This window comes from Glandiceps talaboti, chromosome 4 (assembly GCF_964340395.1).
Source record: "Glandiceps talaboti chromosome 4, keGlaTala1.1, whole genome shotgun sequence".
Lineage (NCBI taxonomy): Eukaryota > Metazoa > Hemichordata > Enteropneusta > Spengelidae > Glandiceps > Glandiceps talaboti.
This window is the reverse complement of record NC_135552.1, coordinates 8,890,745-8,905,620: the sequence shown is the minus strand read 5'-3', so window position 1 is coordinate 8,905,620 and position 14,876 is coordinate 8,890,745. Positions and strand designations below refer to the sequence as shown.

At 33.1% G+C, this 14,876-nt stretch overlaps 1 protein-coding gene across 1 annotated transcript in view; it reads left to right on the top strand.

The window, feature by feature from the left end:
• Window positions 1–14,876, top strand: part of LOC144434036 (receptor-type tyrosine-protein phosphatase-like N) — a 270,864-nt gene that overhangs the window by 90,972 nt on the left and 165,016 nt on the right. The window contains exon 8 of the mRNA XM_078122481.1: window positions 1,194–1,277. Within this exon, the coding sequence (XP_077978607.1) occupies window positions 1,194–1,277 (84 nt within the window). The remainder of the gene's footprint in view (window positions 1–1,193; window positions 1,278–14,876) is intronic.

Here is a 14,876-nt window from a genome sequence, read left to right as displayed (position 1 = left end):
AAATAGTGTTAGCAGGAAGACATTCTGTCAATGTTTCACCAGATCAATATTCCAAATATAGATATTACCCCACTTTGTATGTGTAGCAGTGTGATAGTACATGAGATTGTACCATCAGAAAGAAGCGTGTTTTTTGTGTTTCTATTTTCATTCGGTCTTTTAAATTTTTTTGTTTGCTCTATTTTTCCAAGGGACTTTAGAACACTATGCCACATACATTTCTATTGATTCGTATGTGTGTGTTGTCTGCAACTGATGAAAAGCGGTTGTCATATTTCGTTTTTTAGCCACGAAGACAGACAATATCCAGTGAGTTGTAGTGTAGCGTGAAGAGTGGCAAATTTTATGCAGTAGTTATTTCTGGGTTTTTTAAGTTTTAGTAGTACCAAGTGGTACCAAGTTATATATCTCATTGATTGATATGTACCTTGTACAACTGGAAAGAGATGTCATTTGTAGTTCCCTGATGGGAGGACTATTACATTTGGCTCCGTGCATCCGTCTATTTCTGTTTTAAACATCAGTAGATAATTTCAACGGTTAGATCTTATGTTTTGCTGATTATTATGTGCCTTCTACAACTAGAGAATGGTTGTCATTTTTTATCTTATTCACTGAATTTTACTGTCACTAGTTTTCAAAGTGAAGAATGTCAAATTTTACAAACTAGTTATTTCTGTTTTAAGTTTTAAATTAGTTGACAATTTCAAAGGTAATATGTCATCGATTGGTATATGCCTTTATACAACTGAAAAGGTTGTCATTTTTCAGTTAGGCAGTTTTTCAATGACTTTTAATGTCACTAGTTTTCAAATTGAAGAATGTCAAATTTTACTGAATAATTATTTCTGTTGTAACTTTTGGTTTTAATGTTACAATGTTATATTGTTTATGTGTCTTGTACAACTGAAAAGGGTTGTCATCTTTTAATGACTTTAGTGTTATGAGTTTTCAAAGCCAAGAACGTCAAATTTTGAAAAAAAAGTTATTTCTATTTTCAGTTTTTCAATTTGAAATGTTATGTTATGTTATGTTATTTTATGTTATGTTATGTTATGTTAGATTGTTATGTTGATTATTGAGAGTTTGCCAGCATTTCTACTGACATATACTGAGCAATTTCTCCTGTTTATTTGTTTTTTGTCAAATTCATTAGTGACTTGCATGATCTTTACTTTGCTCTGTTCTTTTAGACTGACTCCAGAGCTGGGACTGAGACTTGTGGAAGAGCTTGCTAACATCATTGACCTGCCTACTTCGGTATTCTCTGATATCAGGTAAGTCATATCATGGCAGTGATTGGCTGATTCTTACCAGATGCCTATATAATAGCCAATCAAATTTTACAACATATCTAGACTCACTTATGATGTCAACAAGTTGCGTGAGTATGCATTAAAGTTATGGGATATGTGGAACTCAGTGGGGGTCTCACAGGGGACTCGCTTGCCTAACATGCCAACTCGTGTGGACAGAGGTATGGACAGTGTGTGTACCCAGAGAATTCAAGTAAGTGCATGCTAAATGCAAGACCATCATAATATGCCGATCGTGTGTCCCCCTGATTTCTTTTCGTTTTACCCCCATGTTACTCAAGTGTCCTCATGACCTTGTTTGGTTCCAGTATTGTAGAACTCTGACTTGATATCAAGATTTTGTGATGTCATGCTGTAGTGTTAGTGTCTCGATATCAATGATTGGCTAATTCTTACCAAATACCAGAGTGATAACCAATCAAGTTTTCCATATCATTTGTACATGTCAACTGACTAATAATCTGTTGTAAGATTTAGTACATTCTTGCAAATTTGTTTGTGGATTGTTTCATGAGAAATACAATCCCATGTAAATTTTAGAACCATTGGAAAAAAAACTCTGTCACAATTCGCATCAGTAGCCTCCAAAATTGAACTGACTGAATACAATCTTCAGATACATTTAAGTCATAATTACAAATTTAATGACATAAACAGGTAGAAAGGTCACTTGAATTTGAATTGACTTATTCATCAGATAAAAAAAAAAAAATGCACATTTAGTCAAAGCAGTTATTAGTTAAGGATAATATATCTGGTGGGGAACACAGAAATAGTTCGTTCTGGATTAGTCAAGTGTGTGACCCTGACAAAATCGATATAAATAATGTAAAAATTTAATTTCATAAATCTCTCATAATGACAGGATTATTTTGGCCAATTTTTAGAATTCTTTATCCTAATTTATCTGTAGGTTTTATGCTTTGTAATGTTTGACAAACTCTATCCCAGGTATTACTAAAGCAATGTAGCTATAGTGAGATTTTAAATTTCTGTCTCGGAGAACAATGTCAAATGTGGACTACAGGTTCAGGCCTGTCCCTGACATTAGACAAATCAAATATGGCAACTGGAGGAAAGCTAAACCTGTTTGTTTGTTGTTATACTTCTCTGTCTGGCATATTTAATGTTGTAACTCTCCCCTAGATTTACTAGGCCAAATACCGTAGTCACTATAAAATGTGAAGCTGACTGGATAGGCATCTTTACTGTATAGGTAATCTATCTAATCAATTTTGGAAGGCAGTTGTTTTTATACTACTTTGCAAGTAGACCCTTGACATCTGACATAATCTACCACAGTCACGTCATGGCTGCCATGCATAGTAGTGAAGGCATGGATAAAATAATGTACTTATATGTAGTTAATTTCTTATTTATACAATCAGCTTTAAGGGTGCATCCAACTAGAGTCTTGTATGTTCATTGGGACTTGTGTAATTCTGGTTTGAAATAGTTTGTAAGTACATTGTAGGGAGTTAGGTGGATATAAATATAGAGTTGAGACAAAAGGCCAAAGTAAATTCAGTTATAAAGATAGTGTTTTGATAAAAGAGAGAATCCGGTGAAACTTGACGTGTGTATTCCCATATCATGTACCATCATTTTGGTGGGGAACCCCATTAACAGGGGGAAATCTGGTAAAACTTGTATAGATTTCCATACATTGTACCATAACAGAGGGTGAAATCTGGTAAAAATTTGGAAAGATTTTAAAATCTTATACTGTCATTTTGACTGGAAAATTTAATAACATAGGTAGAATCTGGTGCATTTCATTATCCTGCACCATCATTTTTGTGGGGTATGTCAGTAAATGTCTTGAGAAAATTCATTTGGTTTTACCTGCTTAACTCTACCTTAACAATATAATGTACTCATTGAACAGTTCTACTAGAAACATCATGTACATTATTATATATTGTATAACAAGGAGCATGAAGGTTAGACAGTAACCTTACATGTAGCAAGGTTTACTGAACTGTTGAGTAATCTTGACAGGCAGACAATATAACTGCCATGCTTTCAGATTTGATTAGATAACATGTCATTTGTCCTGTACATTTTTGTATACTGACAAGTGATTTCTAGCTATATACTCTTTTGACTGCAGATTATGCTATTGCTATAAACTGATAACATGTTTCTGCTCATAAGAAACAACAATGATGGTGATGGGGGAGGGGGATGCTGTTGTTGTTCAAAGGAATGGGGTGAGGATAGGTGTAGGGTGCCATTGTTGTTCAAATGAGTGAGGTGAGGATTGGGGGTAGGGTGCCGTTGTTCAAAGGAATGGGATGAGTATTGGGGGTAGGGTGCTGTTGTTCAGAAGAAACTCAATAGCCCTTCTTAGATGAGACATATTTTGTGAAGGAAATACTAACATCATATCACCAGAAATATATATTGTATTATAAAACCAAATATTTCTAGACATCTTCAGACATAATTTATTTCACAAAGTTGATATTGGCACTGAAAGCACAAACTATATTATAGAATTTGCAACAATGTATAATGTATCAGCGATATCGGAAACGGTTGACAACGCTATCAATATATACAATCATATAATCAAGTTGTGAATTATATATAAAAACAACTGTCAGTGATTTGTTTGCAATGTGACTGTTCTATTAGATGGCCTGGATGAACTAACATGTGTATGTAATGAATTGACACCAGTGAGACAAAGTAATTCAAATCTCTATGTATATGGTTTCCCTTAGGAAATGCATGAAGCTTGTTTAGTGTTTTACAGATAATGCTGTATAGTGCTACTGACTTTGTAGGACTTGTTTGGTCAAATGGATTCCGTTCAACAAACATTAAATCATCAACCAGGATTCATCCAAAGAAATTTGAAAAGTTATCACAAACCCAAGGGAAATATATGTAGCAATCCTATTTACTTTTATCATTAGTAACTTCTATTGAACAATAAAACAGTAAATATATGACCAAATGATCCTACACTAGAAAGATGCGGCAAAAAACCCAAATCATCAATAATCAAACTTTACAAAGATTGTAAGAACAATCTTTTGCCTCTGAAAACTTTACTTCACCGAAACAATTCTTCAAAACTCAAAATTTACAAAAACTGTAAAGAAAAATATTTTGTGTCTAAAAAGTTTACCTTGCCAAAAGTTGAAAAGTAAATCATCCAAATTCAAAATGTTCAAATATCATTTGCATCCCAAAGTTTTTCTGCAATTGTTAATAATAGATATCTAAATGAATAAATTATTCTGATCTTCCTTCCTTCCTCACTATATCAGGTGTTATGTACTTAACTTAAATGTCAGCTATACTAGTATAAACAAGTTTATCATGAATACATGTACTTTAAATGCCACTCAATTATTTAGAACTAAGTTCAACTTTTACGTCAATAACAAAATGTTGTGATATGTATCCATGGCAATCGACACAACTCTACACGAATTCAGAGATATTCACTGTTTTTGTTACTGATGGTAAGGTAGGTAAAATTTACCTCAGCTTCCCTGTCACTTTACTGGGGTTCCCTACCAATATCAAGGTATAATGTATGGGAAACTGTGCAAGTTTTACCAGATTTCCCCCTTCCTGTTACTGGGGTTCCCAGCCCTTAGCAAAAACATTGAACAGCTATTGTTTTCATATCATATTAGATAATTATAATTTACAATTTTGGATGATTTGGTTCAGAGTCCAGGGAAATCAAGCACATCTGGTCAAGTAACAATCCTTCATGAAAATCTGTTATTGTGTTGTGAAAACAGGAAAAACATTATCCGGATGAGATTTTGAAAATAGCTGTCTGACAAAATTAAGTGCAATTCAATTTTAGAACACATCAGGAAAATTTTTGTACGTGTTGTGAAACGTAGAAAACTATGATTTAAATGAGCTTTTTATTAGTAAATAGTCGTCTGACAAAATCAAGATCACAAAGTAGATTTTTGTTTTGTTTTTATAATACGTTGATTACATGTAAAGAGCTTTGTGGTTTGGAAAAAAGTAACATTGGCATTTTGATATTACATTATCCTATTAGAGGCAGTTAACTTCTTTCTGCTTCAGTAAGCTCATGAAACATTTCACAGGTCAGCTTTGAAAATTGTATGTCATGCGAGAAAAATTGTGGCCATTATTTATTCATGTACCTATATCGCAGTCCCATTACAGTACAAATGACATGCTTAAGTTTGATTTTTTGATCTTCAGCAATGAAGTAAGATATTACAACACATAGATATATTATACTTGGAGGATCGTTCAAACTGATACCAATATCACTGCAACACGGTTCCATCAAATTTGAAATGATTTTGTGCTTAATCTTAATTTTTTTTTCATTTTCAGTAATAAAGTAAGACGTCATATCTCATAGACATATTATAGTTGTTGCAAAAAAAATGTTCTGATTAGATGCATGCGACTAATATCGCTGCAACACACTTCCAGATGACATACTCAAATTTACTTTCACAACTCAACAATGTATAGTAATATATTAGCATCTCACATGTTTTTGTACTTTGGTGAAAAAAAATTTCTGTTTAAAACTAAATTGTCAATGTTGCTATGACACAATTCTCCGTACCTGAAATACGATAATACTGCCTATAGGTACATCATAAAAATAAAAATAACGAACATTTGATTTTTGGTCAACACCATAACTTCTGCTCAACACACTTCACATGCATTACTATAGGTGCGCGTGAAAATAAGTCGACCTTGTTCTATTTTGACCCTCTAGCATTAATACGTAAAAAGGAATTGCAGGTACTGAGAATTCCATCAAATTTCAAAGACATAGTCTTGCTTTATTTCTCAACTTCAGCAGAATAGTAAAATATTTGCATCTTACATGTACATATATTTTTTTTTTAATTCTGATTAAAACCAATACCAATATCACTGCAACACCGTGCTATTAATTTTCAAATGGCTTACTGAAGTTTGATTTCTCAACTCCAACAGTAATGTAAATTATATAAATTTTGTGTTACATTATACAGTGAAACAAATTTCTTATTAAAAGTGATACCAATGTCACAGGAACACAGTTTTATTAAATTCCAAATGGCTTTTATACTCTGAGTCACATTTACAACTTTAGCAATAGAGCATCACACACATTTTTGTATTTTTAATGAGTGATAAATAAAGGCTGCAAGTCTCTGTAATTCACTTGTTTGATCAGATGATAACAGTTGAGTAAACATGTTAAAAGATGGTGGCTCATAGAAATATTGCAGGATGTGTTTTGACCTAAGGTTTGCAAAAAAATCACATTTCAATAGGACACACATTTTTGTACTTTGGCAAGAACAATGTCTCTGATTAAAACTGGCACCAACATCTCTGCAAGACATTTCCATTACGTTTCAGATGAGTTTCTCACTTGAACAAAATAGGAATATATTAGTATCTCACACTTATATTGTAATTTGACAAAAACATGTCTGATTAAATCTGATGGCAATATCACAGTAACACAGTTGTCATGAAATTTCATATGTTTTACTCAAATTTGATATTTCCACTTCAGCAAATCTAGACTTTTGTTTTGAAATATTTAATTCTCACAGCGTATATCAGACTCGACAGAAAAATAAAAATAACTGCTAGTTTCAACTCACTGACGCGATTTACTAGAAGAATTGAGTACATGTACAATACACGCTGCGTGGGTGTATAGGAAATCTGTGTACTGTGATAATAAACTTGTGATGTTCTATGCAGGAAATAAAGTAGTTAAGATTTTTAGGTTGAGTTCAAGATGTAATTTGTATAATGTAATCATTGACAAGTACATTTCTAATAGAAACCCTAACACCAGGTTGTATGCATCGGTTGAAAATACGCAGTATGCCTACTATAGCTATAGTAACACAACTGGTTATTTTACTCCATCATAATGCATACGCCCACACATTTGATCTGAGTCTTTTACATTACACCCCCTCTAGTTGCCACTTAATCTATACAAAATATTTTGCATGCAACCATATTTTTTTCCTGGAAGTTAGAAACCCACAGTTAAAACAGTTTTATTATGCATCCATTATTGAACATATTGTGCACACATGTAATGGTTTCATACATTGTAATTTCATAATGGTGGTTAGGGTCATAGGTCACAGATGAAACTAATTAGATTTTCGTCCTTGAAGATTAAAAAGTAATTAAAACAAGTCAGATGTCATGATAAATTTAATTAACTATTTAATTATGTCTGTTTGTGCTATTAAACAGTTTAATTAATTTGCACTGATGTTATTAATTCACCAGTTTAATTGGTTATTACATAGATGTTATTTCAAACAAAGTGTTCATTTTATGATGAAATTTTTGCAGGTTATTAAAGATGTTAATGCATTATCTTACTATTATAAAAGTGCAAATTTAGTTGCAAATTTAACCCATTTTTGTACTCACACAAAAAATGAGTCACATATAGTGAAGAAAATCCCACTTCAGTTTAGAAATAAAAATTCAGGTGTGAAAACCAGTTGTCAGTCAGAACTAAGAAAGATTTGGTCCAAAACAAGAACAAAATAATAATCCTGTAATCCTTATGGCTGCACTGATAGCAATAATATGAGAACCTGGGTTTGAGAATCCCTGGCTTTTAATTGTCTGAACATAATTAAAGATTAATGTCAGATTGCAAATGGACAAGTTATAGGAATGAGATTGTATGACTACCATTTGGTTAATTTTATTGTTTAACAGTCAGAAATGTTTATTATGTGATTTAAAAACTATCAAACAGAAACCATTAATAAATGATGTTTTGCTATTCATGGTGTAATCTTGAGGCTATAAATAATTGTCTCAAACTACATGTACTTCAAGATTGAAAACACATTTGAGCAATAAAAGTTATATCAAATTGATCAAATGTCATTTTATGTTAGTTGTACGACTTGTCTGTAGTACCCAAGTACCTTAGTTGAAGTTGGAAATAAGTTTGCCATTGGAACAAACTGTGAAATAAATTTGTACAAAGGTAGATTACTTGGTCATATTTTCAGGACACTGTTTGACTGCCATCCATGCTATCCTGTTCGACTGTTAAATTCCCTGAATAAGGTAACGTGGCCCCCTGTTATAAGTTTGTTTCTGAATATCAGAATTGAGATAAAATGACAATTAATTTCAAACCACTACAGATAATGTTAGAAATAGTTATCAGACCCTAGAGGCATTATACTATCTGGTGAATGTGAATATCAATAAAGTGTAACCTTCTGGACAATGGACCCTGCCTACATACTATATTGATGTATACTCTAATACGTACAAGTGCAAAAATGGTTAAGTCGTACAGATCCTACAGAAAATACTGATATAGTGTATGGAGAGAATAATTAGATGTTATTCCCCAATAGTTTTCTTTGTTCAGTCGAGGAAAATATGAGTGACCTAAGGGTCTTTGTCACTATGAGTTGCTAGACAAGTAGTGACAACCCTTAGGTAATGAGTATTTTCTGTTTGAATGAAGCAAAATATTGGAAAATAACATAATTATACCAGCGCCAATAATATAAAAGAAAATCAGGGAAATTAATGGCAATTTTGAATGTTTTTTATTCATATTTTAAATACAGCAGAACAAAGTAGTCACACGTTGTTATGGAATAGACATGCACTGTTGTGACGTAGAACAGCCAGAGTATATATTCCGTATTTTTTGTTCAACTTGGCCCATGCATGGTATAATTAAGCAATAAACCACCCCCTGGGGATGGTATACCAAGAGGTTTTGACCAGTGAACGAAATATATGCACGAGCGATAGCGAGTGCATATATTGAGTTCACTGGTCAAAACCGAGTGGTATACCTTCCCCAGGGGGTGGTTTATCGCTATTATATTATACCAGTATATTGAAAATATCGGAAACAAGATAAGAACTAACGTTTTCTCGTTTCATATGCGCCTCTGTGTCTAATTTGCATAACAATAACGCTGCTTTTCAAGATAGCTGATCTTGCAGCGACTGGATTTATTTTATCTGCTCGTCGTTTCTAGGGATAATCTGTACATTGATCGGCTCATTAAAAGTGCACAGTGATGAATAAACAACCTGTTTGACTCAAGGTATAAACTTGAAGTGGTTTATTAAATACAGCGTACTTCGATCGTTCCCGGCCGAATTCGCGACTCTGTGAAGTGAGACGATAGGCATGGCGGCAGGTTGATATTTACAATGTATTTATATTAGTATTATTACTGGAAGTTACGTCAGTAGATTTTCGGGTTTGAGGATTTCCCTCTCGGATTGATGACTGATACTCTAGGACAGGATCCCAGACAAATTTCTATTTAGATTAATGGTAAGTCGGCCAGTGTAACCTCTTTCACTTGCTTCATTTTTATGACAGGACAGGACAGCTCACCAATGTTTCCACTCCAGCCGCGCCGCGCCGAGGCTGGGACCGCGACCGATCTCGTGCATGCCTAGCGCCTTGACCTTAGTACATGTAGAAGGCGATGATTTGAACAAATACGCGATGACTGGGTTGCTTTCGAAATTTCCTTCATAATTTCTCATAAAATATTGTCTCATTGAGAGAAAATCCTCCTCTGACAATTCGAAGAGTTCACTATCAGTATCACGGCGGACTACAACTCAATGCTCGTAGACGAACAAAATTTGGACGCGTGCCAGCAGTGCATTATCGTACCAGCAGTGCATTATCACTCGTTTTAGACGCGCTAGCTCGATGTCTAGACCAATCAGATCCCTCGATTTTCACCATCAATATACTGGTATAATATAATACCCTGTAGTTACTGTGAGTTCCATTTGAGAACATTAACAGTTTTACTACATTAGGTTGTTCGTATCACAAACCATATGCTAAAACAATACAAAGAAAATAGGCTTTGTGAATACCCCCATCTTGAGTGTTGCATTATGGGAAATATGGAATCATTCCAATGATAAATATATGACTCAATCTCAGTTGTAAATTAACCATCACATTGTAACCATAAGTAATCTATCCTGTCGTGGTCACCCTTTCCCTTATGATGACCCCAGAGTGTGTTACCATAATTTTCAGTGTTTAATTCAGGTAATTCAGATCCGTAGTCTGAGAAAGTTCACTGTGGGTTTAAAGTTGTTGATTTTGATGAGATGGTTATCATAGTTCAATCACATTATAAAACTATGTATGAAAGTAGAATTTGCTAAGATACTCGGAATTGGTTATCTTCAATTATCAACAACTGACATAAGACAGTTATGATTAACAAAAAATCTATGTAGCCACTTGACAAAATCTAGACTTTAATACATTTTGTATTAAGATTTTGTTATAGGGATCCTTTAAGAATATTATGCTGTAAGCACTTTTTTTTTGGATTCCCATGGTGTTAAGAGATAATTTCAAGAAAATATATTTTTATATTCTGAAGATAGAAAATATTGATAAGTGCAATATTCACTATCGTATAAATTTCCCCTCTGGAAACTCTTAGCATGCCACACATCACCTATTGTATTTGGTTTTAGATTGACTTTTGCAAATTTACCTTTTAGCAATTTTGTGTAGACAATTGTAATCTTAAACTTTGATAGAGTCGCATTCACTAACTCATTTGAAAGTGACCTAAGGAGCAAGAGAGACGATGAGTTGAATTTGTTCAGTGAGCATTTTGTTGAAAATGTTCTAAGCCCAATGTTGGCATGGCAACATAGTTGTCATGGCAGTAATACAGTATCGTAAATTTCATTTATGTTGTCATGGCAGCATACCTACTTTATGTTGAGGATTACATTGAGAGTGATATTGATTGTGAAGTCAGAAATTCTAAATTCAACTTTTTTTTCAGAGTTGTGCTTTCATTTTAAAACATCACAGGATCTGAAAAATGTTGTTTGATGTGTTGAAAAGAAGTACAGGATTCTATTAAACAAATGATGACATAAATACAATATGGTACTAAAATATAGTCTAACTTTTTGTGAGATGAAAATACAGTAACTGTCTCAAACAATAACAAAATATGACTTCCTTGGATACATGGATACATGTAAGTGTGTACATACATACATAATATCAGATGTAAACATAATAAATATAAGTGTCAGTGAACCACCACCACCACCACCACCACCAAGATAACACCACAAACAACAACAACAAAAACCAAACAACTTGTACGTGTACAATGAATGTATGAGATGTAAACTATACTATTATAAATTTCAGTATAGAAAATAGTTTTTTTCAAACGTTTGGGAAATCCTGGTATAAAGGGCAACACTGCGGACACAAGCTGATAAAATGTGCAGATTTCCATACCCTGGACTTTAATTTTTAAAGGAAAACTTCAGTTACAACCTTGGACAGCAGAAATACCTATAGTGATGAAAATGGTGTAGTATGTGAAAATATGTATGACTTGGCTGTGATACAAAATATACCTTGTGGACTTCTCTGATACTAAAGTTTTACTAAAAATTAAACAAAATAGTGCAAAATTTCAATTAGAAAAAAAATGAGAAAGTATGTCTATATTTTGCAATAATGAGAAATAAATTTGTTTAACTTGTTTTGGAATTCTCATATCGATAAATAAAAACTATTATGTAAGTGAAATTTCTGTTCTTGGACGAGGATAACAGATCATGACCTTTGAACTTGTCAAGGATTATTAATTACCATAGATCAGGGGATCAGTACTTGTGGTAGATGTGGAATGCTGTCTTATTGGATTCCATTTAACCGTGGCAATACTAATATCTTGAACTGTCAATAACACAAAGTAAAGCACACCATATGGTGGTAACAAAAGAATCTATTGGTGTGTCTATGTTGTCCAGTTTCCTATGTTCATTAATGATGTGACACTCTTGATGTAAGGCCATACTAAATTATCTTTATGTGCTGTATCTTATGAGTGAATAATTATAGGTGATGTTTTGTTTCTGTTCCTGTTCCTGTTCAGCTATAAAAGATGAAATAAAGCAGGCTTAGTGTTGCTATAGGAATTGTATATCATGAAAAAATGAACGTGATTCCTGCAGAAATAATGTAATGATCTCATATGTTGAAAAATTTGATGTACAAAAATAGTGCTTTAAATGTAACGTTTCAAATGAAGTGTTTGAAAATCAAATTCAACTTGCGAGACATTGTTAGCTTCCTGCACCAACTATGTTGCTCTTCTATATTGCTAAACATATTTCCTATTTATTTGCATGGGGCTGGTCCCAGTATAATACATTCATGATGTACAAAATTTAAATATTATGTCAAAAATAAAAACCTTCAGTTTTGAGAAACTAAAATAATTTTTGTCATGGCCAGCTACAGAGATATGCACATATGTTCCTATTCCCATATAACAAATAAAATGAATGACAGTTCTATGGGAGAATCTAAAGCAGTTTGGATACATACACATCACGCATACAAATAGCTATATACAACCACACACTTACTCCAGCTGCACCGCCAATGGGTAACATGGGGCACGAGCATAGTCTGTTGGTAAGTGGTCAGACACGTCACCAATTTCATATAGAATAGTTGTAATTAATGCATTTTTGTTGAATTTTATGTATTGTCTAGTTAATTTTGAATACTTGCCAAATGATAAAATATTGCTGCATTATTATCAGATGTTTGCTAAACAGCATTTTTTTATGTGAATAAGATGACAGCTTTGGATTTTACCATGTATATCAGTAGCAATATTTTATAGATACTGTCAAATGTGATACTTACTTTAAAGCTGTAGTAATTAAAATTTATGAAACTCCAGTAATTAAAGTTAAAAACAGGCTGAAAAATATATTAAGCATTTGTAATCAAGTACCAGTAGTACTGTAAAAAGTTGAAGAATTGTATCTGAATTAATAGCCTTTTCACTAAAAATGCTGATAGTATTTTGATAGTATTTTGAGAAAAGTACTTGTCAATGTTTACAAGGCAGTAAACATTATTTGAAATAAACATTACACAATTCACCAAACTGTTACATTGAACGTTACTACCTCACACACACAATCACCAAGCATGCTCACAAGTGTATGTTATTATTATAATATTTCTAGATGTATGTATAATGGCAAAAACAGTTTGGATGTGTGTAATTGAGTAAGTTATTAGTATACATCACAGAATGTTTTCACTACTATATGGAGTGGAAATAAGTAGTGTTAACTGAGACTATTGTCCTGATTTTAGTCCCTGTTTTCCACTTACATGTACATATACAATGTCAATGTAACTACCTATGTTGATGTACTTGCTTGGTTAGTGATTAAACAATATCAACATCCCAGATATTTTGAAATTGTTCACAAACATGTTTTCGGCTTCGTTACACCGCAGTCACTGGAAGTTTTCATGTATATAGTCTTACTTTTGACTCTGTTGTGTTTACTACTCAAACCATGGTTCATTACCCGTGATCAAACCTTGTCAGCATCTCTCAAAGTTATATTTTGTTGACAACCATAAGTGTGTATACCTCTTTTTCAACTATTCACAAATGGACATGAAAGCCATTTTAAACCGTGCCACATACGTAGTAGTAGACAGCTAGTTATAATTTGTGGACTGTTTTACATGTATGTAAAGGTTTGGTTAGCGTAATGAAAACTTATGACAAATGACAGTTACTGTAGCTTTATTTGTAACATCAGGCAGTGGGAAAAACTAGATAACTAAATTGATTGTATTGGTATTTCAGTAATTGAATATCTCTATGTAGAACCTTTCAACTGCTAATACACCTAATCGACAATATTTTCAGACACCTTTTGGAAACATTGGAGTTTACCAAGGATAGGTATCCAATTTCCAAAGCTCTAAAAATGTTTCATGTTTTTATTTTCTAAAAATATTCATTAAGAAAGATGACATATTAACACATACCTGCATGTATCCGAGAGTTAAGACTAATCTTAGTATGTGTGTTTGTCCCTTTGTGGATTTATTTTGATATTTGCAGGTTTTATTTCAAATTAAACCCTGTATAGAGTAACAGAAACCAAGTCATTAAAGGGTTTAAAAATTTGGTAATAAATGTTAACATACTTCTGCTGAAACCTTTGAATGTAAGAAAACTGTAGGTAGCTCTATGTATTCATCACAGTACATGTAAGCCCACCCTACACCGGGATGCAGGCATGGCGATCCCAGCTGTTTCTCTCAAGCTTATTTCACGTTTCTTCTGAGACATGTGACAAATAGCCCACTGTAGTACACGTCTGATGATGCTGGTGAGTTGTTGGCGAAAATTTGGGATTCACTATCAAGAAATATTTTGACTCTGTGAGTAGAAATTTCATCACTATGTATGTAGCTCCTTTTCAAATCAGACTGTATGTAAAAGACCCATTGTACAGTGTTAACAAGTGTCTATACTTTATCATATTGAGGTATGCTAGGATGAATTATGAACAAAATAAACTGAAAATGGTATAGACATGTCAAATGAACAACACCAGTGTTTCTTTTTTCATAGATTAAGTCAGCTGTCATAATATACAGTTGTCAAAATGTTAAACTTAGATAAATATAAGTTTAAAAAAAAT